The sequence below is a fragment of the Vicugna pacos genome, chromosome 10 (genome assembly GCF_048564905.1).
Source record: "Vicugna pacos chromosome 10, VicPac4, whole genome shotgun sequence".
Taxonomy (NCBI): Eukaryota; Metazoa; Chordata; class Mammalia; order Artiodactyla; family Camelidae; genus Vicugna; species Vicugna pacos.
In genome coordinates this window covers 51345288-51371899 of record NC_132996.1, presented here as the reverse complement: position 1 = coordinate 51371899, position 26612 = coordinate 51345288, and the positions used below count along the sequence as shown (strand labels likewise).

The 26612-nt window shown below is 40.6% G+C and overlaps 1 protein-coding gene, 1 long non-coding RNA gene and 1 other non-coding gene across 3 annotated transcripts in view; 2 read left to right on the top strand and 1 right to left on the bottom strand.

The window, feature by feature from the left end:
* Positions 1 to 26612, bottom strand: part of CAT (catalase) — a 39168-nt gene that overhangs the window by 3442 nt on the left and 9114 nt on the right. Inside the window, exons 2-11 of the mRNA XM_072969772.1 lie at positions 21852 to 22023; positions 20686 to 20796; positions 19276 to 19406; positions 18665 to 18769; positions 17957 to 18082; positions 14834 to 15025; positions 14224 to 14376; positions 10445 to 10583; positions 7617 to 7747; positions 775 to 882 (exon numbers count right to left, since the gene is read on the bottom strand). Coding sequence (XP_072825873.1) covers positions 775 to 882; positions 7617 to 7747; positions 10445 to 10583; positions 14224 to 14376; positions 14834 to 15025; positions 17957 to 18082; positions 18665 to 18769; positions 19276 to 19406; positions 20686 to 20796; positions 21852 to 22023 — 1368 coding nt within the window. The remainder of the gene's footprint in view (positions 1 to 774; positions 883 to 7616; positions 7748 to 10444; positions 10584 to 14223; positions 14377 to 14833; positions 15026 to 17956; positions 18083 to 18664; positions 18770 to 19275; positions 19407 to 20685; positions 20797 to 21851; positions 22024 to 26612) is intronic.
* On the top strand, positions 16912 to 16984 carry TRNAV-AAC (transfer RNA valine (anticodon AAC)). Its single transcript has one exon. It is a non-coding gene; the product is annotated as a tRNA-Val (tRNA).
* LOC140698760 (uncharacterized) lies at positions 20183 to 22597 on the top strand. The gene is made up of 3 exons (XR_012076660.1): positions 20183 to 20513; positions 20624 to 21307; positions 21743 to 22597. It is a non-coding gene; the product is annotated as an uncharacterized lncRNA (long non-coding RNA).

The following is a 26612-nucleotide window of genomic DNA, read 5'->3' as shown; positions in this document are numbered from 1 at the left end:
AGACAGCAAGAAGTACTAGCACCAGACGGACTTAAAGGGTTATCTTTCCTACGCACACTTGTTATGTCATGTCTATAACATCACAAGGGAGACAGTTACAGACATAGACCTCCGTGCACAGAGAGAGCGCGCCCAGCCTGCTGGTTACCTGTCTCCAGGCCTTAGAACACATGTCAGACAGCTGCCCCTACGAACAGCAACCGAGTCAAGGAAACAGCAGGCGCTCCTAACTCTACCAGAGTGACCCCCGTGGCTGGCCAGGAAACCACTAGTGAGCACACAGCACAATGAGCTGCCACTGGAAGTACCCTGGCACCTCAGCTCAAATTTCAGCCCGAGTTTTGGAAACAGCTCAGTTCTCATCCCAGAAAACGCAAGTTTCAAGTTGTTTCAGATGGAGGGTGTCAAAACATCAAGTAATCAGGTACACCTAAAACCACAAAAATGTACTCTGTATTTTTTATCATCTAAAGTCTAAGCAAAATTTTGATGGACCATACTCTCTTGCACAGAACTTGGCTGCAGCCAAATTAAACAGCACAGGAGACAAGTGACCCACTGGACAAACAGCTAAAGGTCAATGGATATGGCATATTTACTGGCGATAAAATATGGACAGAAAATAATCAGAGGTTAATTTGTACTAATTTTTTAAGTCTCCTTAACTCAAGTACAACAGAAAGAACACTTCTCCTTTGAAGGGTTCTCTCACACAACTGTAGTCTCTTCTCCTGCCAGCAGGTGGCACCCTTTAGCTTACAAAGCACCACTCACCGCTTTCTTCTGGATGAAGAGCTGCGCGTCTTTCAGGTGGCCGGCAATGTTCTCACACAGGCGTTTCCTCTGCTCCTCGTTCAGTACTTTCAAATAGAAATCCCGCACCTGCTCAATGAAGTTAGCGTGCAGAGAATCAATTAACCACTTTACCACGAACAAAACTCACCCAAAATGCCACTTTTGAAACGAAAATGTGAGATTTGTCATTGACATAAGAATGAAAAAGTTAGAATTTAAGAATAATTTTAAAATTATAGGTGAAACCATCACATGCTGAGTTCCTCACTTTTTATTTTATTTTAAGCAAAACAGGAAGAATTCAGTTGTTGGTAATAGCTCATAATTTCTTTTTAACAACGTCCTTTGCAGTCACTGTTCATAAATCTATTATAAATAGAAGGCAGTGTAGCTTACAATTAAAAATACCACCACAGAGTGGGGGAGGGTATAGCTCAGTGGTAGAGCGCATGCTTAGCATGCATGAGGTCCTGGGTTCAATCCCCAGAATCTCTGTTTTTAAAATATGCCACCACACCTTAATACTGACAAGTACGGAATGTGCAAACGCTCATCAAATGTAAGCTTGGCACAATATATTCCCTTTTCAATTCATCCAGAACAAAAAGGAAAACACTCTAATTCATTAATCTATGTCCTTAGTTATTCAGAAGCCAAGATTTCTTGGAGAAGACAGACGTTAATAGTGATATTTTGTTTAGCTTATTTGGCTTAACTCTAAAGTGATTATCAATAGGTTAAAATGAAAAATAAGAGCTTAGCATTAGGTCTATTCTATGAGTTCTAATGGTCCCTGCTTAATTCTGAAATCAACCATTTCCAGGTTACAGCTATGATTTTATTCTAACATTTCTTTCATTCATTCATTCAACAAATACTCATGTACCTATAATGTACCAGATGCTATTCTGTGTACTGTTCTATTAATGTTTATAAAGTCCAAAACTATCCAATGATCCAAAGTAGCAAATTCATAAAATGTCAAATATTCGTAGCTTTTCTAAGTTACCAAATATCAAAATAACATTTTTTAAAAATTTGAGCAAAATTTAAATCTTATGCCAAAGTTAAAAAATCAGTCTTTCTATATCAATGCAATCCAATCAAAGTACTGCATTATTGGGGTTCCTTCAGGTTTGTCTTAAATTCACTAATTCTCTCTTCAGCAGTATATAACATATTGTTTAAACATCCACTGAGTCACTCTCACTGTTGAATTTTTATTTCAAAGACTGTATTTTTTTGTCTCTAGAAATTTATATTTGGTTCTTTTTCAAATCTATCTGGTTTTGTTTTCTCACATTCTATTCTTTATAGATAATATTCCTTTCTGTATCTCCTTGAACGCTGCATACACGTCTATTTTAAAGCCCCTTTTAGATTTTCTATCATGCATAGATTCTTCCATCTACTGCTTGTACAGTTTCTCAGGGCATTGAATTTCCTTGCATGTATTGTAACTTTTCCCTGTGACTCATCTTCAACAGGAGTCATTCTGCAGAAGTACCAAATACGTCCAAATTGTGAAAGTGTCTTCAGGGGGTGATTTTTTTTCATCATCTCTGCAGAGGACTAACAGGACTCACTGATTCACTTGTTTCTCAGCTTCCAAGTAATTCTAAATGGGAGAAGGCCGCATGGACCTCATCTGAACACAGCATGGGAAGGGAGCCTCCAATTTCTCAGGCTTGACTGCTTCCATCTAGAGTCCACATGCTTTCAAGCTGCATTCTCAGTCTGGTAGGTAGTAATTCAATGGGGTACGAGTTCCTGATTCTCATCATTATGTCAAGAGACCAGTTCTAGCTCTCTGCAACACAGGAAGCCTATGGCCTCAAACTCCTAGCCCCTCGGACAAGGCATAAAATCTTAATAAGATATAAACAGGGTCTGGTTACCCCCATGAAATAATATACCTTCAGTGTTCATGCATTACTGTGATTCCTCTCTTCATTTCTGGGACCTGGAGATTGAACTTTCTTGTTAATTAGCTCAACTACATTCTTTTATTTTAAAATTTCTTTAATCTAGCATGTCTATGTGTGAGAAGTAAAAGAAAGTCCTTCTATAGCACCTCAACCTACTATCTTGAACTAAAAGGAATTTGGTCCTGCAATTCCACTGGTATGCCGGAGAGAGCTTGCTCGTAAGAGCAGACTATCAAGTTTTTAGGAATTTTGTGAGTGAGCTGTTAAACACAGTCATTATTAAAAATTAGATTATATAACAAATGAACTTAAATATAAAACAGAAACAGACTCACAGACATAGAATACAAACTTGTGGTTGCCAGTGGGTAGAGGGGTGGGAAGGGACAGACTGGGAGTTCGAAATTTGTAGATATTGACAGGCATATGTAGAATAGATAGACAAGATTATACTGTATAGCACAGGGAAATATATACAAGATCTTGTGGTGGCTCACAGTGAAAAAGAATGTGACAATGAATATATGTATGTTCATGTATGACTGAAAAATTGTGCTCTACACCAGAAATTGACATAACATTGTAAACTGACTATAACTAAATAAATTTTTTTAAAAAATAAAATAAATATTTTTTAAGATAAAATGTTCTAAAAATTTCAAAATTCAGCATTAAAAAATTAGATTATGTAAACTTTAAATAAACTATATTACAAACAAAAGTAATAAACCCTCAAAACATATCACTTCCTAATTAATACATATTACCTATGTTCTTGAAGCTGTCTGTGAGTATTCTGTCTCTGTGGTGGAAATACTATACAGCAGTGTGATACTGAACCACGTTCCAATGTCACAGGTTCAGTGACATCATGTTGGTAGCTTAAAATCAGCCCTACGGAATATTTTCATCATGAAAATCAAACACTATAAACCAGAGCTCTTTCCCCAGGGAGCCAACTGTTAAATATTTATCAAAAAAACCCATACAAAACACTTGCTCTGGGGGAGAGCACGTGCTTAGCCTGCACAGGGTCCTGGGTTCAATCCCCAGTACCTCCATTAACAAAATAATTTTTAAAAAAAACTTGCTCTGCCAGAGATTTAATTAATACACAGTTTTTAAAGGTTAGGAAAAAAGCACATGTATGTACACAAAGATAAACCACATGCCTACTTCAGCACATGACACAAGACGACCACAATGTCAATAGCTTGTAACCCTTATCCCCTAACTGTAGCTTCAGCCTCACCACCGCTCAGGAAGAGGCAGGTTGGGACTTTGAAGGCAAACTGAAGAAGTCTCTACAGAGATCTGAGTTGCCTTTTCTCATGCCTGGCTAACAACCCCCACCTACAGACAGCTGGACTGCTCGCTACAGGAAGGCATGGACTCCACACATGGGACAGCTATTCCATATGATTAACTAGATAAAGATGCTGAGCTGTTTTATCTGCTTCAACACACTAACCACCTTTAGGAGTGGGACCAAATTCCTTCGAAAGGAAAGTCACATTTTTACTGGTCTATACGAAGTGAAAGAATAATTTTTTCTTTTTCAATGTAACATGCCTACAGTAAAGGGTACCAAACATAAGTGTGAAGTTCTATGATTTTTCAGTGAATATCAATGTGTCACAATCACCCAGATCAAGACAGAACATCACTCACACCTCAGAAACCCCCCTACCACACCCCACCACAACGCGGTCATTATCGCCTTTCTCCAACTGCCTCCCCAAGGATAATTTTTTTGACTTCTAATACTATGTGTTTTACCTCTCTTTGAAATGTACACAAATGGAATCATACAGTCCATATTCTTGTGTCTAGTTCTTTTGCTCAGTGTCATGTTTGTAAGATTCATCTATGTTACTGCTCCTTGGAAGACGTCGTTAATTTTCATTGCTATACATTGTGGGAATATACCACTGTTTATTCATCCAAGTTTTGTTGATGAACACGTGGGTAGAATGAATGAACCGTGCTGTTCATGTCCTCTGGTGCTCATGTGTACACATTTCTATTTGAGGATCTACATAGGTGTGCACATACGAGCTCATAGAACACGTATGTGTTTAGCTTTAATGGATATTGACAAAAAGTTCTTCAAAACGCCTGAACCAAATTACACTCATATGAGAGTCAGAGTTGTTTCTTGTCCTCACGATACTTGGTACACAGTCTTTTTAATTCTAGTCACTCTGGTGTGGATGTAGTGGTACCTCTTTGTAGTTTTATTTTGCGTGTCCCTGATGACTCGTGAGATAAAACACCCTTTCATGTTTTTCAGTCGTTTGGATGTCCTCTTTTGTGAAGTGCCTGTTCAAGCCTTTGCCCACTTTTCTATTCGTTTGTCTGTCTTCTTCTTATGCTCTGTAGGAGTTCTTGAAATATTCTGTACATGAGTTGTTAGAGAAATTGCAGCTCTCTTCTCCCACTCTGTGGCTTGCCTTCTCAGTCTCTAAATGGTTTCTCGTAATGAAGAGAAGTTCTTTCTTTCTCTCTTCATGAGCTAGTCTTGATAATACCAACTGCTCTATCTGCCAATTCAGTAATCCTCTCTTCAGCCATATTTAATCTCCTTTTAAGCTGATTTACTAAATTCTTAATTTTAGTTGTTGCGTTTCCCAGTTCAGTAATCTTTTTTTTATAGATTGAAATTCTCTTATTAAATTCTCCATATTTTCATCTATTTTCCTGAACATATTATTTGCAGTTATTTTAAAAGCTATATCTGACAATTCCATTATCTGGATCTCCAGTAGGTTTGTTTCTATTGTCAGGGTTTTGTTTTTTTCCCCCTTTTTGGTTTTCAGTTATAAGGTTTCATGTACTGGGTATGCCTAACAGTGTATTCTGAATGCTGGACATTTGCATATGAAAAAACATAGAGATAATCTGAGGTTCTATTTTTCCTCCATAGACTTTAGCTTGCTTCTGGCAGACAGTCAGGATAGAGGTCGAGATCGCCTTAACCCAGTCTAAGATTACGCTGGTGCAAAACTGGATCTGTTTTTGCGAAGGCAAGCTGATTTCAGGTTTGCCCTTATTTCTAGGCATGGCCCTTCAGGGTTCCAACTGAATGTCTGGGATGTTAACTGGAGACCCTCTTTCTTAGCAGGCCCTGAACTCCAATTTTTATCCCTCCAGACCCATGAAAATGCTGTAAACTCTGCTCAGCATCTTGGCCAGCACTTACAAATTCATAAATGCCTCATGAGAAAAGAAGACCAGATGTCAAGCTCCTACCTCTGCACTTCTTTTCTGTCCAAAGTCCTGTCCCCTCAAATCCTTGGTGCTGCTCAAGCTCTCCAAAGCCCTCAAACAGATCCTTTTTGTATTTTATCTAGCTTCCCGATGTTCTCGTGAAAGGACAGACCTGATACAAGCTAGTCTGCCGCAAGTCATAAGCTTAGTCCAAGTGAGTCATTTTTAAGCGTATAAATCTGGACCTACTTATTTATATTTGATGTGACTCTTATAGGATTATGCCATGAAGCTCTAAGCAGTGTCATGGCTGCTTAAAAACTTGAGTCCTATATAGTGATGAGAAAATCTCTCAAAATAAGAATGATCATATATATAGTAAAATTCAACATGTCAGCAACAGCCTCGTTGCCTAAATTAATTTTTGCAGAGGTTGTATTAGCTGGTTTAACATTGGAATAGACCTCATGTAGGCAAAACTCTCTGAGAGGCAGGGCTTGTATTGTTATATACTTGGTATCATTTGCATCACCAAGGATAAGGCAGTTACTATAAAAGGCTCTCAGGAGACGTTTAATTTCATCTAAATATGGTTTATATCCTACAATAAAGTAATTTCTTTTGTATATACATTTACACACATAAGTGCCTTACAAATAAAGATAGCTTCACAGTGAATTAATTCATGTGTTTAAGTATATTTTACTTGGAACCCGTATTTACAAATTGAGAAGCTAGAATAGGTCCTATTCTAATTTGAATATGTTTACCACCAACTACCCAAGCGGAGCCCAAAGACAACTACGCTTTGTAACTTTATCCTCTTCCTGTGTGCAGTGTAGGCTGCACTGAGCACATTACAGAGGCAGCTGCTTTTAAAAGTCAGAGGGCCTCTTCCACTGCATCTGCTAAAAGAGCAGCCCTCAGGCAGCTGCAGGTGACCGCAAAGAGGGTGGGCGCTTGACCCCGGGCAGTTAACTAGCCAAAGGCCAATGAAGCAACCTAGAGTGAAAAGCTCAATCAACTCAATCCAATTTCCTCTCCAGAATCTCATATAGAAGAACTGAGAGAAGGAGTAAAAATGGGCCCCGCCCAAAAAAAAAAGTTAACACGTGGAGAAGGAAGCCATAAAGAAGAGTTCGGCCGTGGGCAAAGCAAAGCTGCCACAATGTTAAAACACAGCTATGAGGAGAAAAGAGGAGGAAAGAGGGGAGGACATGGTAAGAATGAGCAGCTGGTGCTGGAGAGCAGGGGCAGTGTCACGTGAACGGTGTGCCCGGCACCAGAACCACCCAGCCTATGGCCACTGAGGCTCCCAGAGCTATTCTGAGTCAGTTCTAGTCCCTGAAGCCTGGACTGTCCTCCTCAGATCCTTACATTCAGCTGTCCTTAAGCTTTACTTGCCCGTTTCTTAGATTTCCATGAGACTGCTGCTTCTCCAAAGGCCCCCATTTATACCCACCCCCTCAATAAAACTTGGGAGAACGGAAATGAGTCTCCATACCTCACACTAAAGAGCAGAGTAACACAACTCTTCCACTCCATCTAATACAACAGGGACTGACTTATGACTATTAGAGGTGTTGTCCCTGCATTCAATTTAAGGCACTTTAAAGGGGGAACATATGCAGACATTGACAAGAATGAGCAAGCGCCAGCCAGAGCAGACAAAGGAGCCATTACCTGAGTGACATTATCCTCGTTGGAACTGTTGTAGCGCTGCACGTCCCCAGAATAGCGGGTGCTGTGTTCCAGGGCAGAGCGCTGCTGTTCCGGGGCACTAAAGCTGTTGGGGTAGTAATTTGGAGCCCCACCTTTAAAGGAAAACCACACAAATTCACTTGGGAAGATGAAAAGTGAAGCAAGTCTGCAAACAGTCAACAAAATAAGAAATAAATTCAAGTGGCAATTATGTATACATGTATATGTATACGCACATACACACACACATGTATACATGCCACGCACATATAGTTTTTAATGCCCCATAGTTAACTAAGGCAGTACTCAGATTCTTAGAAGACACTGCCATCTGCCAAATGCTCGCATGGACTGTCTCACTCTGCATCTTCATGAAGAGATTTCAAATTTCCTTTGAACACTTCAGACGGTCTCATCTCTACAGTCTTCTGATGCTTATCAGTACAAATATATTTATACAGGTTTGGTTTGGCCCCCATAAAAGATGAGGCCCGAAGACATTTCAAGTTGGAAGGTTTCATTTGGACATCGGCTCAATTCAAACACGGAATCTCAGAATTTCTGGGAGCAACTGAAGGTTCCAGCTCTACTCTTTCAGTGGACACGTGAACTACACCTAGAGATGCTCACTGACTGCTGCAAGGTGACGTGGTGGTTAGCAGTGATCTGGGGTCTGGGATTTTTGTCTTTTCCCTTCCAGCATGTACTACACTCCCATAACAGACCTCTATTTGCTATTCCTTAAGGTGTTTTAAGATTCTCAGGGCATCTTCCTTTTACTGACCAAGACTTTATCCAATTCCAGCTTCACTTTCACTTTCTTCTACAGATAAATTTTCAAAATATTTTTCTGAAGTTTGATATTTCTAGTATGTCAGCATTCATTTATCTGGACTTATAGAAAAAAGTAATGACAAATACAATCAAAACATTATTATGACTTTTGGAATAAGTTATGAGGCTTTTTTTTTTTCCATCTTGGCATGTTCACTTTCCCATCTGTACTCTGATTTGGCTGATATTAGCAGAAGCTTGAATGATCAGAGCACATGCTGCCTAACCAGAAAACGTAGTCTGGAAACATAGCAAGTGGCTTGAACAAACTAGTCTGGCATTAGAATTTCACCCAGCTCGCTGCCAGAATAGATTATCCAGGGTGGATAATCAGGAGATGCCTGTGTATCACACTGATCAAGGTACCTAGTGCATGGAGGAAGAGAGGGCACTACACTACCATGGAGTATAGGCAACAGCCTAAGAAATTCATTGTAGGTCAGCCCCACCTACATGAAAAGCAGAGTGCTCCAATAAGGAGCTCCAATAAGGAATTAAAAATTCTGTTCTCATAAGCTCTGACCTTTACTCAAAGTTGTCTTCAAGTCATTGACTACCTGAAACAATTAAGCTTTTTCATCAAACTGCAAGAGCACAGCCCAAATGTTCTACTTTTAAAACTAGGCAAAAGGTGTGTCAAAGTAGTTTTTTCTTACATATGCCACTATCATGGTAAACGTGAAGCAATTCCTTATTAATGAAGTTCCAAAATATACATGAACCTCTCTGATACAGCCAGTCTCAATAACAAAAGGACCAAGGAATATGAATGAAAAAAAAATCACTTTAGAATAAAAATGCAGAAGACAGACATAGCAAGTATCAGTTACTTTGGGTAATAACACACCTCATACTTCTGTAAACCTCAGAGAGCAGGAATATCGCAAACACCTAACAGACAGTTAGTGAGCATGTCAACTTAAATACTTAGAAAAGACTTCATGATAATGGTAGCAAATGTGAGACACAAACTTACATATACAAATAATCTTAAATGTACATAAGTATTCACAGAAAGGACTGTCAAGAAATACAAAATGCAACAGTTCTGGCCTTTGGATGTTGTGACTATAAACGAGTTTTTCTTCTCCCTTCTCTTCTTTCCCTCATATTTTCCAGATTTCCTTTAGGGTACTTGTACTGTTTTTATCATAGAAAAATAAACTTTGTTTGAATATAGGTATCTATGGCTATAAAAAGGAATCACCAGTAAGACTTCTGAAGGGATCACATGCCCTCAACAGGAAAATAAAAAAAAGGAAACTGAGATCTATGTTAAACTGTGGAATATTAAAAGGAAAAAAACATTAATCAAGCATTCTCTAATTAGAATAAGTAATCAGAGACTTTTTGAACATGGCCAAAAAAGAGTAATGAAAAGAAAAAAATCAAATTTGACAGATGAGCTCCAAAGGACAAAAGGCAGTGGAGTCTCATCTCACCAGTTTCTGTGAATCAAAGAGAGGTGGGGGGAAACCCCTGGATTTACTCTCTCCCATCTTCTAACTCCTCTCCCCTCCCCACCCCCCGACTTCTAGCTAGACGTGCTCCTTCAGGGCCCTAGCAAAGCACAAAGAGAAACAAAAGATGCAAACTCTTAGCTTTTGCACTTCCAAGAGTCCTGGTGACTTGAGTGATTTTAGAGATTGTCTGCTTTGAGAAGAGGCTTTAAAACCTGCTCCCTAGGTTGGACGATACCCTATAACAGCCAGTGTGAAAGCTCTTTCTCCCTGCCTTTCACTGTCAGGTGGACAGTAAGTAAATCTGAGGTGGGAACTCTCAATGAAACATACAAAGTAGATAAAAGGATGGAGAGTCCTCAGGCAGTGTAAACCTTCAACGCTGGGCAAAAATACGTGGTTGGCAGGAGCACCCGCGGGGCAGCCTGGAAAGCCTGGGGCTGGTGCGGCAGCATGCCCGCCGCCCGCTCAGCAGTGGCCCTGCACCCGCGAGGTGAGCTGCGGTCCCACACCTACCCTGATTGTCCAGCATGCACATGGGGCCGTCACGCTGGTAGTTGGCCACTCGCGCACGGTAGGGACAGTTCACAGGTATCTGAAGATAGTTGGCTCCCAGGCGGTGGCGGTGAGTGTCAGGATAGGCAAACAGGCGGCCCTGCAGTGATAAGTGAAACAGATGCTGTCTGTGTGCAGGAACATATAAAAAAGGAAGGGTCCAGAAACTGCATTGTCAAGGTTCCAGCACAAAGCACCACAAAACCCTGCCCATCCCCCCCAGTAAAGGGCACAATCTCTTTTCTCTCATGCAGTGAGTTCTCCCTGACTGAACAGTCCTTAATCTTCCATGCCATGTGGCCAAACATCCACACATTTTCACATATGTTCTAGATAGTAACTCCTTTTTCCCTCAGATAACAAGTTAGTGCCCCCTCTTGCAGTATTTCCTATTCGCAGGGACACACTACACTGTAAGATACATTTGCAAGAACTCAACTAACTGGAACCAAGAACTAATTCCACTCCTCCCCACCTTCTCACTCCAGGGATCAAACTTTTGCTCTTAACAAAGGAGCAAATTGCAACAAAACCAACTATACAGGAAACATTTTTAAAAAGCAGCTCCCGTGTTGCATGCTGGCTTGTGTCAGATACACTGTGAGCTCTGAGACTTTCCAGATATAAACAAAGGACTACATACGAAGAAAGCCACGGTGCAAGATGATGGCCCTACAACGCCACTAGGTCCTGAACCAAAGATTAAATTCAATCACGTATTTACCAAGGTAGGATGTTTTGTAATTTCTTTCAGTTAGTGTTGAAACCAAAAGCTTGATGATTAACTCTGCATCAATCTTAGTATTCAATTATTTAAATATTCTCATTATTTGAAATTCTACAAGCAGTTTGCTTTCATTGACTTTATTATTGACCTCGAATCTGAAAGAGTATTCTTATATCCCTAATTCTATGAGCCAAAATGAAAGTCAAGTTGAACAGGGCAGTTATTCTGTACCAAATCAATCATGTCAACACGCTTAATCCAGTCTCACTGTTCTGTCAGTATGTGCTCTTGGCTGAGTGACTGACTGTACCTCCCACAGCATTTCAAATAGTCTAAGCTAATACTCAGATGACTGGTCACGCAGCCATGACCAAAACCCCCTATGGTTTGGAAGCTGGTTGCTTCCTTTTGCTCAATACAGACTAAGCTGTGTTCTAACTTTACCAACGAGACAGAACATACCCTTGAGCCCTAAGCAACTCTTGGATATGGCCTCATCATGTATTTCTGGTTTTGAGTCCCCTTATGGCTTATAAGGCATCTCCACTCCACCTGCAGGTCAAGACTGGGAAATGGGCCCAGCGAGGCCATACCCTGACTCCAGCCTGAATGGAGGCCTTACCCAAGGCCTGAACTCCTTGCTGGGCCAGGGTGAGAAAGCAGAACAAAGCTCTCCCACCTATGCAGTCAGGCCAATTTCTTCACTCCTGGTAAACTGCAGAGTATGGGAGTGAAGACAGGCTGCGCCTACATCACCAGTACTCAGGGGACAGTCTCGGTGACTTTTCACCAAGGTCGGGCTTACTGCTTTGATTACAAAGTGTTAACATTTAATGATGACCTTGTTGAAAGGCAACTGGAACATGGTCTGTTACTGTAAAACGGCTACCACCCAGACACTCATTAGTTCTCATCAGAGTGATTTCCAAGTCCCCCCAGCTGGCCCTCCACTTCCAGCCCCTCCTCCAACAACATCCTATAAGTTCCCGCTGAAAGACGCTTCCTAAGGTCCCATGCAGGTTATGTTACTGACCTACTCAAAAAGCCTTGAACAGTTCCTCACTGGTCATCAAAGGGCTAAACCTGTACAACAGTCCTTCCCTGATGCATGGCCCCTAACACGCTCCGGGGCCTCAGAACTCTCAGCGAAATGACCTAAGGAGTTGTGTGGACAACTAGGCTAGGGACTGATAATTTCCCTGAACCAACTAGAGCTCCTTCAAGCAACCTCAACAGAATGCCTCGTACATTCATTTTCTCTTATGGTCGAGAATGGGTCTTTGCTTTGGGGTCCTTCTCCCCGGGGCCAGGCCTCCACCCAACACTTCAGTGCTTGACCAATTCTATTAGACATGGTGTTGCTCAACGCCTCCAGGTCACACTGTGGTCCCAGAGACCCACACTGACCTGGATTCTTGTGAGAAGACTTTGGGTGACCTTTCGTCCCTCAACCTATATCTTTAATACCAGGGTTTTGCAGCCTTGGCTCTGCCCATGACAATTTTATGCTTTTTGCAGTTCAGCTCCCTCCTAACCCCAGGCTCAAGGTCACAAGGTCTTGGCTTCCTCTGCTCCCTGGTTTCAATGCAAGAGCTTCTGCTTATCCTCTGTAATTCGCTTGACCTTCCTTTTCTATTCCTAACCCCCAGTTTCTTCTTTTCTATTTATCACCAACAGGAGTGATTCTACTTGATATATATGAAGAAAACTTTTCCTAGAAAAGACAATTGTACAAACTTCTCCTCAAGCATTAAGGCCCCCTCGGACATACACTCAATGTACCGCATCTTGGTTCCTCTAATTCAGGAAAGAGTGACTGTTTACAGTTTAAATATACCCAACACGGTCCACCTTTGTGTCTACACCCATGTCCCTCTCCTGCTCCATTTCACCACTGTTGAAAATAGAAATCCTATCCATTCTTCAAAAAGCCATCTCAAATGCTACCTTTCTCAAAATTTTGTCATCATCCTCCTATCAGACAAGACTTCTCCTTCTGAGTCACCACAGCATTCTGCCTTACATGAGAGTCATCTTGTGTTTTTATATCTGTTATTAGCAGCCAGAAGAATCTATCAGTAGACAGGTATTCAATTTATAGTAGTTATATTGAACTAAAAACTAATTAAAACTTATTTTCTATAAGCAGTTCAGATGTTTCCAATGACTAAGCAAAAAAGTTATTTAAAAAACAAGGGATCTTAGGTTGGCTCCATGGAGAGTGACACGTGAACTGGAATCTGATGCTTACATAAGAAACAGCCGTCAGTCACTGTGGTCTGATCCAGGGTATAAACTTTAACCTTTGTTCCATGGTCATAGTCCAAGAACACAAAAGATGGATTTATTCAATAATTATTAAGCCAGTTGTCTTCCTATTAATTTCTGACCCAAATAAGAATTTTTCACTCTTTGTACTCTTTTTTTTTTTTTTTGGTGCCGTGACTCGGATACTCTTTGTACTCTTGAAAGAGCACATTGGAGAGTGATGGAAGAATACCGAATGCCTAGGAACATTACCAAGACAAACAGTTAAATTAAGCCACTGCCTTTAATCAATGGAAACATAAACTGAGTTTGTAAAAATCATCTCTGGGTCTCTTTTTACACATGGAAAAATTCAAGCATCACCGTGGAAGAGGCAATGAAAAAACCTATGCTGACCAAGTGCTATAATCAATTAATGATAGTCCCTCTTGTTGACTGCAGACTGAAAAAGCATACTTGACCCGAAAAATACCTACAGCATTTCTAACATAACCTCTTCTAAATTAATAGACTAAAGATCAAAGTCTTAACATATTGAGGTATGAACTATGAAATTTGTTTTATACTTTAAGGCTCATTTAAGAATGTTTCAGTTAGTCCCACAGAAACTAAGGACCTAGATGAAAGTTTAATGTTCTCATTAATTCTTTATATAAAAGATCTGCCAAATTATACGCAGGGTGTGTGTGTGTGTGTGTGTGTTTGTGCGCGTGTGCCTCAGAACATCTTAATCCACCAGGTTTACCTGAAGCATTTTGTCAGGGCTAGGTTCAATGCCGGGTGGCATGTTGCTTGGGTCAAAGGCCAACTGTTCAACTTCAGCAAAGTAATTAACTGGATTCCGGTTTAAGACCAGTTTACCAACTGGGATAAGAGGATAGTCCCCGTGAGGCCAAATCTAAAAATAATATATTCACAATTATCAGACTGTCAACAGAAGGAAATTAAAGTACCCATAAAAATATCAGCTTTCAAATACAATGAAGCCAACGATAATAAGTGAAAATAATATTTTTTAATCCAATAAAATAAAAAAGTAAGGTGAGCACATTGGTTGAATCTTTCACAATAGTAAGCAGTAAATATTGATACTCTCCCTGGACAAAAGCACATCTCCTTATCAAAATTTGCTTCCTGCTAATAACAATATACCAGGGCAACCAGATGAATTCAACGAACTCATCAAACAGGAACTGGAAGGAAGACCTCACTAACAGGCTAGAAAACTCTGAAGTGGTACCACTGTGTCTTGTACATGACTTTCTTATCCTTGTGAATGCTTGACTGCAAATTTCTTTTAAATTAGGTATGAAGACACTTTAAAAAGAAAACAATTTAGTTGTTAACTGACTCACCTTGGTAAGATCAAATGGATTAAATGGAAAATTTTCTGCCTCATTAAATGTCATGACCTGGATGTAAAAGGTCCAGGAGGGATAGTTGCCTGTGGCAATGGCATTAAAAAGATCCCGGATGCCGTAGTCGGGATCTTCCTGGGCAAGTCTTGCTGCTTCTTCAACAGGAAGGTTTTTGATGCCCTGGTCAGTCTACAGAATGAAAGAAAGAAGCTCAAACTGAAACTTATGATCAAAGTTATTAACCTTGAATCAGTAATTCATTGAAGCATTATGATAACACTACCCAAAGACTGGATTTTCCTCGTAACAAGAATTCCACGGTTCAAATCTGATGCAAGTAAGAATCTGTCAACAAGAAATTCTGCTTGATTATTCTGATTCTTTTCATTGTCCAGGGAATCTACCCACACATTTTATATTTAAAATTAGCCCTATCCTTCCCTTTCAGTATTCTATATTATTTGAATTTTTAATTGTTGACATACAGTTTTTTTCTCAATTTTTCACTCATATAAAGAATGCTGCACTACTGTCTTCAGACAAGCCGAAACATTTTGCTATAAAATATACATATATCATATAAAATTTACCATTTTAACCATTTTAAAGTCTCCAATACAATGAATTTCTTTGAGTGTCTGTCTCAAAATGGAGTTGCTGGGTCATATGCTAATTCTATGTTTAATTTCTTGAGGAATTTCAAAACTGTTTTCCAGAGTGACTATTATTTGAATTTTTATACTCATGCTACACTTTTCAAATCAGAAAAAAAACCAAAATATATTTTTAAAATAAGCAAAAAGCTAATAAAATTGAAGGATTTCCCCTGTTTTTTGCATGAAGTAATTTTTTTTATTCCCTGTTTTATAATAGCTCAAATCAATTACTGAGGTTGTGCTCAACTAGCATCCCTCCACCTCAACTTTCTTCCTTTTTCTTTTTTAAAGAAATCATAGAATCACAGTTCATAGAGCTGGAAAGAACTTCAGTGCAGCTGCTCTGAACCAGTCCTCCAACTCTGAGCAGCCAATATTAGTTTTCTGAGTTTCTAAACAAGCCTTTAAGACCCAGAGAAGTTGTCACTTTCACAAGTGCTCCTGTTGTCATCCCATCCTGCAGGTCAATAGATCTCCCACCTGCACCTTATTCTAAAAGACCCTTCAACAGGCCAGGCACATGGAAAGATTTCCTTGGAAAAAGTCAGCCCTGGAAGGCTGGCCTACGTCTACCACAGAGCAGCTCTCTCTACCCACTGCAGGAGTTAAACCCTTTTTATTATTAGATCTTCAGGATTAAAAAACGGAAGTCACCAACTGCAGATCACCCAGTTAATACCTTAAATTGTGCAATAATATTGCAATACCTTTCTGATTTTAATTGAATCCCTTAGGCTTAGAAAAGAATAATCTTAGGCCAGAATAATCCAAATTGATGAATCGATGCAGATTTCATGCTACCTCAGGGCCCTCTGCTGAACAGACGCATAAGCAGTCCGATCTTTCCAGGATCATAGACTGCTGAGACAATTATCCCACGTCTACAGAGACAGAACTGGAGCTCAGAGAACTTTTAATAATATACCAAGTCACAGTTATCCAGAAGAGGGAAGATCTGAGTTCAGATTGTTCTGTCTGCAAAGCCACCAACCATGCCAGCTGTCCCAGATACAATCATTTAGTGCTGCTCTAAGTGACACTACACTGCTTCCTTTTGGCAATTACAAGCCAATGGGTCAACTGTTTCCTACAACTATTCCTTGACAAAGAACACAAGTATAAAGTCATAAATATAAAGAGGGTGACAGTTTTCCTGTTTGAAATACCCATGTAAATTGTTCAGATAAAGATTAAGACAGGACAGAAGAAAACAGGTTTGGGGATTTCATTAAGAGGAAAACTATACTTGTCATCAGTCCATTTCTGTCTCTGCTTATTTTAGCAGCAGTATTTGGAAACAAGTTCTTAGGCAACCAGAGGGCTTTCAACAAACTTCTAGAGTTCTCTGGCAATATTACTTATTCTAACTAATGCCAAGATCATACTAAGAGAGAACTCTTTAAAACACCTCAGTTGGGAGGAGGGTATAGCTCAGTGGTAGAGCGTGAGCTTAACATGCACAAGGTCCTGGGTTCAATCCCCAGTACCTCCATGAAAAAAAAAAAAAAGAACTAAAATAAATAAATAAACCTAATTACCTCTCCCACAAATAAATGAAATTTCTAAAGAGCCTTGGGGGGAAAACACCTCAGTTAATTAAAAGGTTCACAAAAGCTTCCCCAAAGGTAAGTGATCTACTCTGATGTGATTGTATGAAAGCAAATGGAAAAACCAGAATTTTTGTTTTCTGACATTTGTAACTGATTTTGCATTTGCCTTGTTCATAATATAACCTCAATAAATGCTAAATAAATGGAGGGATGAATTAAAAAGTTAGGAGAAATGTTTTTGGAAAGATAGCATCAGATGCTGAAAATGAGAGTGAGGTTGGTATTACAGACAGGAATGCCTGATTCTGCCTTGGTCCCCTCCTGGATCCCAAAAGTATCTGTACTCAGAGCAGTGACTCCAGGCTTGGGAAGGCACAGCAAGATCATACTTACTGTTTGCTAACACTTGACTCTAAACTCCAACAAAGAACCCTAGGAATCTCCTTTGCCTATCTTGGAGGCCTGTATTATCTCATGTTTGAGCCCAAACCGAATCTTAGATCTTCATTCTCCAGGGAGAAAAAAATAAACATCAAAGTGCCCCTGCTAGCACCAGAAACATTAAACCAGAGAGCCAGCACAAAATGAACATTTGTCCAAATATGTATGGCAGAGCTCCCAGGGTCCAAAAGAAGAAAGCTTGACTAGTGATAGTAGATTTGTGCTCTTATCCTCCTGCCACATGAAGAAAAAAGGACCACACATACTTCTTCTAACTGGGCAGCGTGAGTCTATTCCCTTGGGCAGTGGCCAAGAAAATAGTCAAGGTCCCCCGATCAACTAGATCAATACTTATCCGTGGGGGAGGAGGTCAGGGAAAGGCGGGAGGCCTTGATGGCTGCCCAGTCCTCAGGAAAGTTAAGGAGACATGGGTGGTGGGAGCCCTCCACCCCCTGCCCAGAGGCAACACATACCTTGTAATGAAATTTGCAATAAACTGCCTCTCCATTCGCATTAACCAGCTTGAAAGTATGCGATCCGTATCCGTTCATGTGTCTGTGACCGTCTGGAATCCCTCGGTCACTGAACAGGAAGGAAACCTAAGGAACAGGAAAATAAAGCCTAAAAATTTTCAGTTTAAATCAAAACATCTTCTATCTTTAAGACAGTCCTAAGTTTCCAGGAAAATTACAGAATGTACTAGCCAAGTACCCATAGGAAGGGTTACCATTTATAAAAAATAACAAACAGAAGAATTTTAAAGCAGAATGATATATCAATCACTAACCTCATGGCTCAAAATTCTATAAAGAAAAGCTAAAACAAACTAGCCTAACTTGTTGTTCAAATTCTAATTTAATAGAAAATTTGTTTGGTACTACTTTCTCCTCATTTCCCTAATACAAAAAGCTTTACTTCTTACTAGAGACTTTAATCCTTAATATTGCTTAATATCAATTGATGATGGTTCTAGCATCACATAAGGTCTATGAATGGGGGAAGATTTAAAAAATCAGTCATTATAAAACTCTTCAAGGATCAAGAAATCTGAGAAAACCTCCCCCTCAAAAGTCAAAAAAACAATGTAATAAAATAGCCAAAACTGGAGAAAAAATTAGGAGGCATAATTAACAGTTCCATATCCGGTGATACAATGCAGGGAAAAAAAGAAGTGTTCCCACCTGATGCAGAGACTCAGGGCGCAGGCTCCAGAAGTCCCAGACCATATCTGGATCCTTTAGGTGCGTTTGAGGGTTCCTCTTTTGGCTGTGGATAAAGGATGGAAACTAAATGGAAAAAGAGAGAAAAAAAACAAAAATTGAGTTTACAGGAATTATAATGTCTTATATTACACATTGCCTATTACTAGGTTTATGGATTGTAATTCTGAGCAATATAATCCTAGAATTTTAAACTGCAAAATCTTAAAGTGAAATTTACCCGCTACATGTTTCTAGGGCAAATTGCCTGTTTTTATTCATCTTCCATGCTCTATAAGGAAGACTGGATTACTCCCATTAAGTCGGTGAATCCTAAAATGCCAAATCTAAGACCAAGATAACTGGTGTTATTTGATCTTATAAAAAGATTTTAAATACAGAAAAATGTGTTTAAAAAGGCAATCTCCTCCCCCCACCAAAAAGAAAAAGAAAAAAAAAGGCAATCCAGCCAACCAAATTCTCATCTTCCCACCTTTCCCAGGGCTTCTCCTCAAATACCAATCTATATAGAATATTTGAAATCAATTTAAATCAACAAGTATCTGTAGAGTACAAAATACTTCATCACCTACCAACATGGCATCCCTGATGAAGAAAATGGGGGTGTTATTTCCAGTAAGATCCCAGTTACCATCCTCCGTGTAAAATTTCACTGCAAACCCACGAGGGTCACGAACAGTGTCAGGTGAGCCTGATTCTCCAGCTAGAAGATTTAAACAGGAAGAATGAAGCCTACACCAGAGTACTTTGCATCCAAGAAGCCTGAAGTCATAAAGAAACATTGGGATCTAGCCTTTCCAATTCATTTTCTAGAAGTAAATTAGGTAGTTAAGCACCTGGGCTATTATTTCTACCACCCACCAGCTAATTCTAAGCCTAAAAAGTGAAAAAAAAAAAAAAGGAATTAATGGAGAGTAACTAGAGAATATATAAACAGCTGAAAAGATTATCCATTTAACATAATAAGATAGCTTTGTTCAAACAGGTAATTCAAATTTAAATTAAAATAGGGGAAGAGAATAATTATGAAGATTGAGGTAGTGAATAATGAACAGACAAGCTGTCAAAATTATGAGGTTAATATTAAGAAAATAAGTCAAAACATAAGTTCTTATTCTTAATTTCACTTATTTTCCATTCCACAGTATTTTTTTATTGAAGTATGGTTTATTTATAATATTGTGTTAGTTTCAGGTGTATACAAAGTGATTCAGTTATACATATATATATATATATACACATTTTCTTTTTCAGATTCTTTTCCATTATAGGTTATTACAAGATATTGAATATAGCCCCCTATGCTATACAGTAGGTCCTTGTTGTTTATCTGTTTTATATATAGTGATGTGTATACGTTAATCTCAGAATCCTAATTTAGCCTTCCCCCACCTTTCCTCTTTGGTAACCATAGTTTCCACAGAATTTTTTACATGCACAAATACAGACTCACGCAGAAACAGAATTCATCAGGCACTGTGGTGTGTTGAGATCTAATCTGACAGATGTAATTCTCACTAGCTCTGTAACATGAGAAAAAAAAAACACTAACTCTCTCTGAAATAGAAAGAATCCCACCTTGCAAAGTAGATCTGTGGGTCAGAAATAATGTCAGTAAGGCACCAACCATGGACGGCACAGAGCTAACCTCAATAAAGGGCAGCTGTTACCATGGCTATTGAGTAAGATGCCCACTCCACGCTTCCGCCGGAGGGAACCACTTGTAGGAAAAATTCTTTCCAAATGTCACAGAATTGCAGAGGCAACCTCTGCATAAGTGTGATTTCCTAAGACTTCAACAAACAGAATTGTAAGTAACTTCCTACATGTCTTAAAATATTTTTTTCTACTGTAACTCCTTGCTACTATTTGGAGAAGTGCTTGTTTCCTGTTGTCTAATAATTTTTCTTAAATTCTAAGTGCCCCAGATAAGATACAGGGTTGAGTTAAGCAACACCAGTAATGCAAGCAGACTGACTTACCAACAGTGGAGAAGCGAACGGCAATGGGCGTCCTCTTTCCAATGTGCTCAAACACCTTCGCCTTCGAGTATCTAGTAATGTCATGTGTGACCTCAAAGTAGCCAAAAGCCCCTAACGTGAAAGACACAGAAATCCTCATTACAAGACCGTCACTCAGGCCGTCAGGCCCTCAACAGGCAACTGAGTGATGAGAGAAAACTGTGGTCTAGTACTAGCCTCCTGGGAGCTTCCAATGTGATGGTAGACAGGGGGACATCCAAACACAAAATGATGAGAGCAAAATGCAAAGACCTACGATCATTCAGCGCTAAGCTGAGCACTACACAGCTGGAGCCAAGAGGAGGAGATGAATGGGGCCGGAAGGAGCTAGTCAAGGCTGCCCCAGTGACATGGGGGCTGAGAAGAACTTGAAGGACCTACAAGACAAAGAACGGGGAGGAGAGGAGGAAAAAACACAGAGAAAGAAAGATTAAACACTTAGGAAGGACAACACAGAGCCAGACAACATACTTAACAGCATATCAAAGTCACGATGGAAAAGCCACGGGAAAAAAGCTGGAGAAGATGGAAGAAGAGGAAATGAAGACATTAAGAAGTTCTAACTGGGAGTGCAAGTAAGCAGGTTAGACAAAAACTTTTTCTTCCTTTCTATCAAGCTTTCTTTTTCCTTTTGAGTTTTCAGCTTTCTTTAAACACCACCCTAGTCTTTTATTTCTGTAATAAAAACAAGTTAAAGTTTGACAGTTTGGGACAAAAAGGAAAAATCGCCACAAACTCACCACCCTAACACGACCACCCTAGATTTTGCCAAGTTCATTCCAGTATTTATCCAGTTACACACGTCATCTAAATCTATTACAATTACAGCATGTCTGTGTCTGTATTTCCATATTTTTACTTCTTCACTAAACTACATTTATAAAATAATATAAATGGAAGATTACTTCTACTTTTAATAAAGCACAGTATTTTACATATAAGGTCCAATCTGGGGAAATAACCATTATTTAATTACTGATTCCTCTACTGATGGACATTTTTTTTTCCTCTATCCCAGGAATGGAGACTTGGCACTTCTATTAAAGGAGCTCCGAGCCACTGAGAAATAATTTTTAACCCAGGTGCCATGAAACAATCCTTTCACAGCAACTGAACACAGTTCTCACCTGCTCCTTTAGCGTGCACAACTCTCTCAGGAATTCTCTCCCGGTCGAAGTGAGCCATTTCATCAGTGAAAACCACATCCTGAACCAGGAGGGGCCCGCGGGGCCCTGCTGTCATAACATTGAGTTTGTCTCCTACTGGATTGCCGCCCCCGGTGGTCAAGACATCAGGTTTCTGAGTGAACACGAGAGGAAAAGTGTGAGAGAGTCAGTACAATCACACCCTTCATTTACATGGCCATCTTTTTGCATTTTTTAAATCTTCTGTCCAAACTCTTTTTTCAATTTCCTGTGTTCACAAGTACTGAAATACTACAAAATATCCCACTGCCTGAAATTCATAGTCAGGTCTCAGAAATGCTAAGAAATCTACTCTTGGCTGTCCCTAGAGCAGGAAGATGGCTAAATAACCTGCCAGTTTGCTCCCCTCCTGCTCTGGGGACAGCCCCTGGGCTCCAGATAGGGATCACCTGAAAAAAGACCATATGTGCTTAACACGAATGTCCAGACTCACAGTGAGAAGGTGGTCTCCAGAGAATCTGCCTGCTCATGCTTTACTCAGAACTCACAGACGCTGTATGACTGCTCTAGATGTTAAGGCGGGTCACCCCGTACAGTGCGTGCATTTCTCTCAAGCAGTGTACACCAGCTATTTGCAACATGTCTTTTCAATTCCACCACCCCTCTCCCCAAAAAGTCAATAAAGTGGCTTTTACTGTCACTGAAAATAAATGGGAATTAGTAAGATGGATGCTGGTATTAATTTTCTAAAGATGTCAGGTGTCTCTGAGATGAGATAGGTTGTTTGATGGTAATAATTAGTTTTAATCCACCCAGTTCTCCCATTTCCATTACACTGGAAGCCTCTCAGGGGGAAGATGTAGCTCAGTGGTACAGCACCTGCTTAGCACGTCTGAGGTCCTGGGTTCAATCCTCAGTACCATCTTTAAAAATAAACAAATAAACCTAATTACTTCCTGCCCCTCCCTCCCAAAGAAACGTTTAAAAACCTCACAAAACAGCCTCTCAGCTGTCCCTTCTCTAGGGTAGGAGCAGCGTCTCTAAGCCCCTGATTCTGGGCAGCTCCCACTTCATCTTGTTCTGTGGTCACACTCTGCTTTTGATCACAACCAACTGCCTCTCCAAAGTCCTCCCCTGCTCACTGGGCAATCAGAGGAGCTATGTGGGTGAGGCAGAGCTAAGCCATCTCCATCCTGGGAGAACAACACAGAAAGGTCTACTGGTGCACGTCAGTGGTACCAACTTCACGTACCCAGAAAAGTGTTACAATCAGGATTTCCCCAAATCTGGAACAGAGTATGTAACTTTTACTCTCCATGCACATCTGTTCTGAATATTAAAATAAACACAATAGCTGCCTCTTCTTCTCTAGAGAGGGTATGGTGGGGGAGTGGGGGAGTACTTTAAAAACTATAAAAGTACCATGAGCTCTTTGGGAAAATGCACCAAATAAAAGAGATCTTGGAATTTTCAAAATTAATAAACAAGACGCTTTCACACACACCAGAGTTCTATCCACATCAGAGTGGGGAAAGGCCAACATGGCACCGCGGAGAAGCCATGAGTGCTGGCACTGCAGAGCCTCTCTCCAACCCCCATCTCTGTCACTTACCAGATGTGTGGCTACCAGCAAGCTACTTCCTATTTCTGAATCAGTTTTTCATTTGCAAAATGGGCAAAAAAGAACTACCTCCCATAGTTAATACATGGATTAAAATAACTAAACGTGTGGAAAATGCGGTCACACACTAGGCACACATATGCTACTGTGGCCAGAGAACAGGTTCTTGCCTCCCGCAGAAAAGAACTCAAGAATGAAGCACAGTAAAGTGAAAGCAAGTTTATTTAGAGATACACATTCCACAGACAGTGGTCCATCTCACTAGGAAGGGAGAGCAGCTTAGGAGATACACACTCCATAAGCAGAATGTGGGCCGTCTCAAAAGGTGAGAGGGAGAGAGACCGAGAGGTGTGGGGTGTTTAGTTTAAAGTAAAAGTAGACACACACTCCATAGACAGAGTGTGGGCTGACTCAGAAGGCAAGAGAGTGACCACGAGGCACAGGGTCGTTAGTTTTCATGGGCTCGGTAATTTCATACGGTCATGAGTAGGAGGATTATTCCCACTATTTGGGGGAAGGAGCAGGGATTTCCAGGAATTGGGCCCCTGCCCATTTTTTGACCTTTCATGGTCAGCCTAGGCACTGTCACGGCACCTGTGGGTGCGCCATGAGGTTCAAGGTCTACTGGAAGCCGAGTCTTCCGCCATCTTGGTTCTAACTAGTTTGTCCTGTCCTCAAATGCTGTGTCATTCCTTCAGTGGGTATGCCCTGCCCCCTTCCCTCCTGTCTCACTACCACTTTTACTAGCCATGAGAAAGCGACCTGACAGCAGAAGCAAAGCATTTTAGGTTTTATTTTCCTAGAAGCCACGACAAATGTGTAGGCATTCATTCAGTCTCTCTCACCAGATCTCACCAATCCAGTAACAAACCCTTCCAAACTGCACAAAAGTTTAAGGGTCTAGTTAGGAGCTCCCACCCAATCATACCACTCTCTTTTGAAGTTCCACATGTGATACATGTGACACTGTATACTTTTTTTCATCTAAACCAGAAAATCAATAAGAAAAGAGAAGAGTGAAATTGCACAATTTCACCTTTAGTTTAAACCTAAAATCTTTATTTTTCAACCCTGGCTGTCACTGGAATCACCTGGGAGCTTTTCAAAGCATAAGGCTGCCTGGTCATCACCCTAGCAATGACTGATGTAATTAGTCCAGGTGAAGCCTAGGCATCGTTGGGATTTTTTTGAGCTCTCCAGATGACTCCTAAGTGAGGCCAGGATTAAGAACCACTGACTTAAAGCTTTTGGGTGATCCACAATTAAAATCATAAAAAGTATGAGCAAACTAAATCTGTCTACCCTTTATATGCTCTTTTCATCCTATCACTAAAGGAAACATTGAACAAAAAAGGAGAGGGAAGAACATCCCACAAAGGAGAAGAGTATGAGAGAGGCACCAAGCTCAGGAAAAGGAAAGGTAAACAGGTCAGTGTGTCATTTACATCCCCGCATCCCGAATGCAGGAAGGAGCTGCGCTGAGAAATGAGAACACATCACATGTCCCCTCCTCAAGACTAGGTCAGCATGACCAGGTCAAGAATGAAAACCATGCCCAAAGGAGGCAGATGCAGAGTAAGCTGGATGAGTGAATGAATGAGTGACGAACTAAAGAGTGAGATGGTCTCGCCTGATGACACTGAATCACGGAAACTTAGCGTGGCAAGGCTGCAATGTTGCCACCATTGGGCCTCCCCTGACCCATCACAGGAATCTCCTCCATAATACCCATCCCATCAAGAAATGAAACCTGGGTTTGTAAGTTACAAATATAGCATTCAGCATTTCTTCTAATTCCCTGGTCTAATAGATCAATTGCACTCATTTTTAATACCTTTCCTCACACAAACTGATGGATATGCAATTTGCCTTTAAAACAAGTGTGATAGGAAAAGCTTCGACACAGTCAGCAAGACAGAAGGGAGGCCAGTGGCAAAGACTAGGGAGAAAAAGAGCCCCGACTTGCGGGGATGATTAGGGCAACATCAGATAAGAGAAACTGACCTGAAGCAAAGCGAAGAGTATTTACTAGAAAATGAGAAGGATGCAGTATATTCGCTGAGATGGAACGAATTAATGCAATGAAGCTTTACCAAATAAAATGAGGGTGGGGCTGGGAAAAAACATGGAAAGCAAATTTTTAAAAATCATTTCTGTAAAAAGCCAGTTGCGTGCAGTGAACACTGTGATCAACCGTAGGGAAGAGACCATTTATTTTCATTTTTGAAGTAGGAAGCAGTGAAAACCAGCCCTCCATAGCTGAAAGCAATGACAGACATATCCAGGAATGGCAAAACTTGGAAGATGATACCTATCTAGATGAGTACAGTCTGATGAAGCCACTCTCTGCACAAGCTGAGAAGGGCAGGGGTGACAGGAGGGAAAGAGAGGAGGGAAGAAGAGGAAAAAAATGAAAAATGCACGAACAGAAGAGGCAGCAACCACCTGGCAACAGTGAAAGACTAACAGGAGCTGGGAGAGAAGGGGCTGGAGGGAGAAATTAAGTCAGAGCTTGTCTGCAGGTCAAGGGTATAAAAAGCAGCCATAGCACCCCTGGGTCATGTTAGAAGTTCAGCAGTCCCAAGGTGGAACCCTCTGCAGGCGGGAGGTGGGGCATTTAGAACAAGGACCCCTCAGGTGCACTCATTTCAACACTCACTCATTCACCAGGCATGGTCCCTGTCCTCCCTGTCTCCATGGACCACGGAGCCTAGCAAGAAGCATCCCTCTGTCCTGCACACACCACGGTCTGAGTCTGCCGTCTTGGAGGAGAGTGGAAACAGTGGGCTCCTGAAGATAATGAATGCCAGTAAAACCACAATACAGCCACACCCTGCAGCCTACACGCCTGTTTTTCACAAGCATCAGACAAGCTCTGGGCTTTCTCTAGAGGTATGATGGAGGGTGGCTATGCGGGTTCAAAGCTAATCAGAAAGGACAAAGACAGAATCAGTGTAGTTGAAAGAACTGTACATAGCTTCTCATTTACCTCTGAAACTTCCATTTCTCAAATACTTGCCACATGCAAGATCTTTTCCCGACTACCTTCTCTCTAGCCTCCCAGTAACTCAGTGAGGTAAATGCTCTGACTCCCATTTAACAAGTGATGCCACATGCTCAGA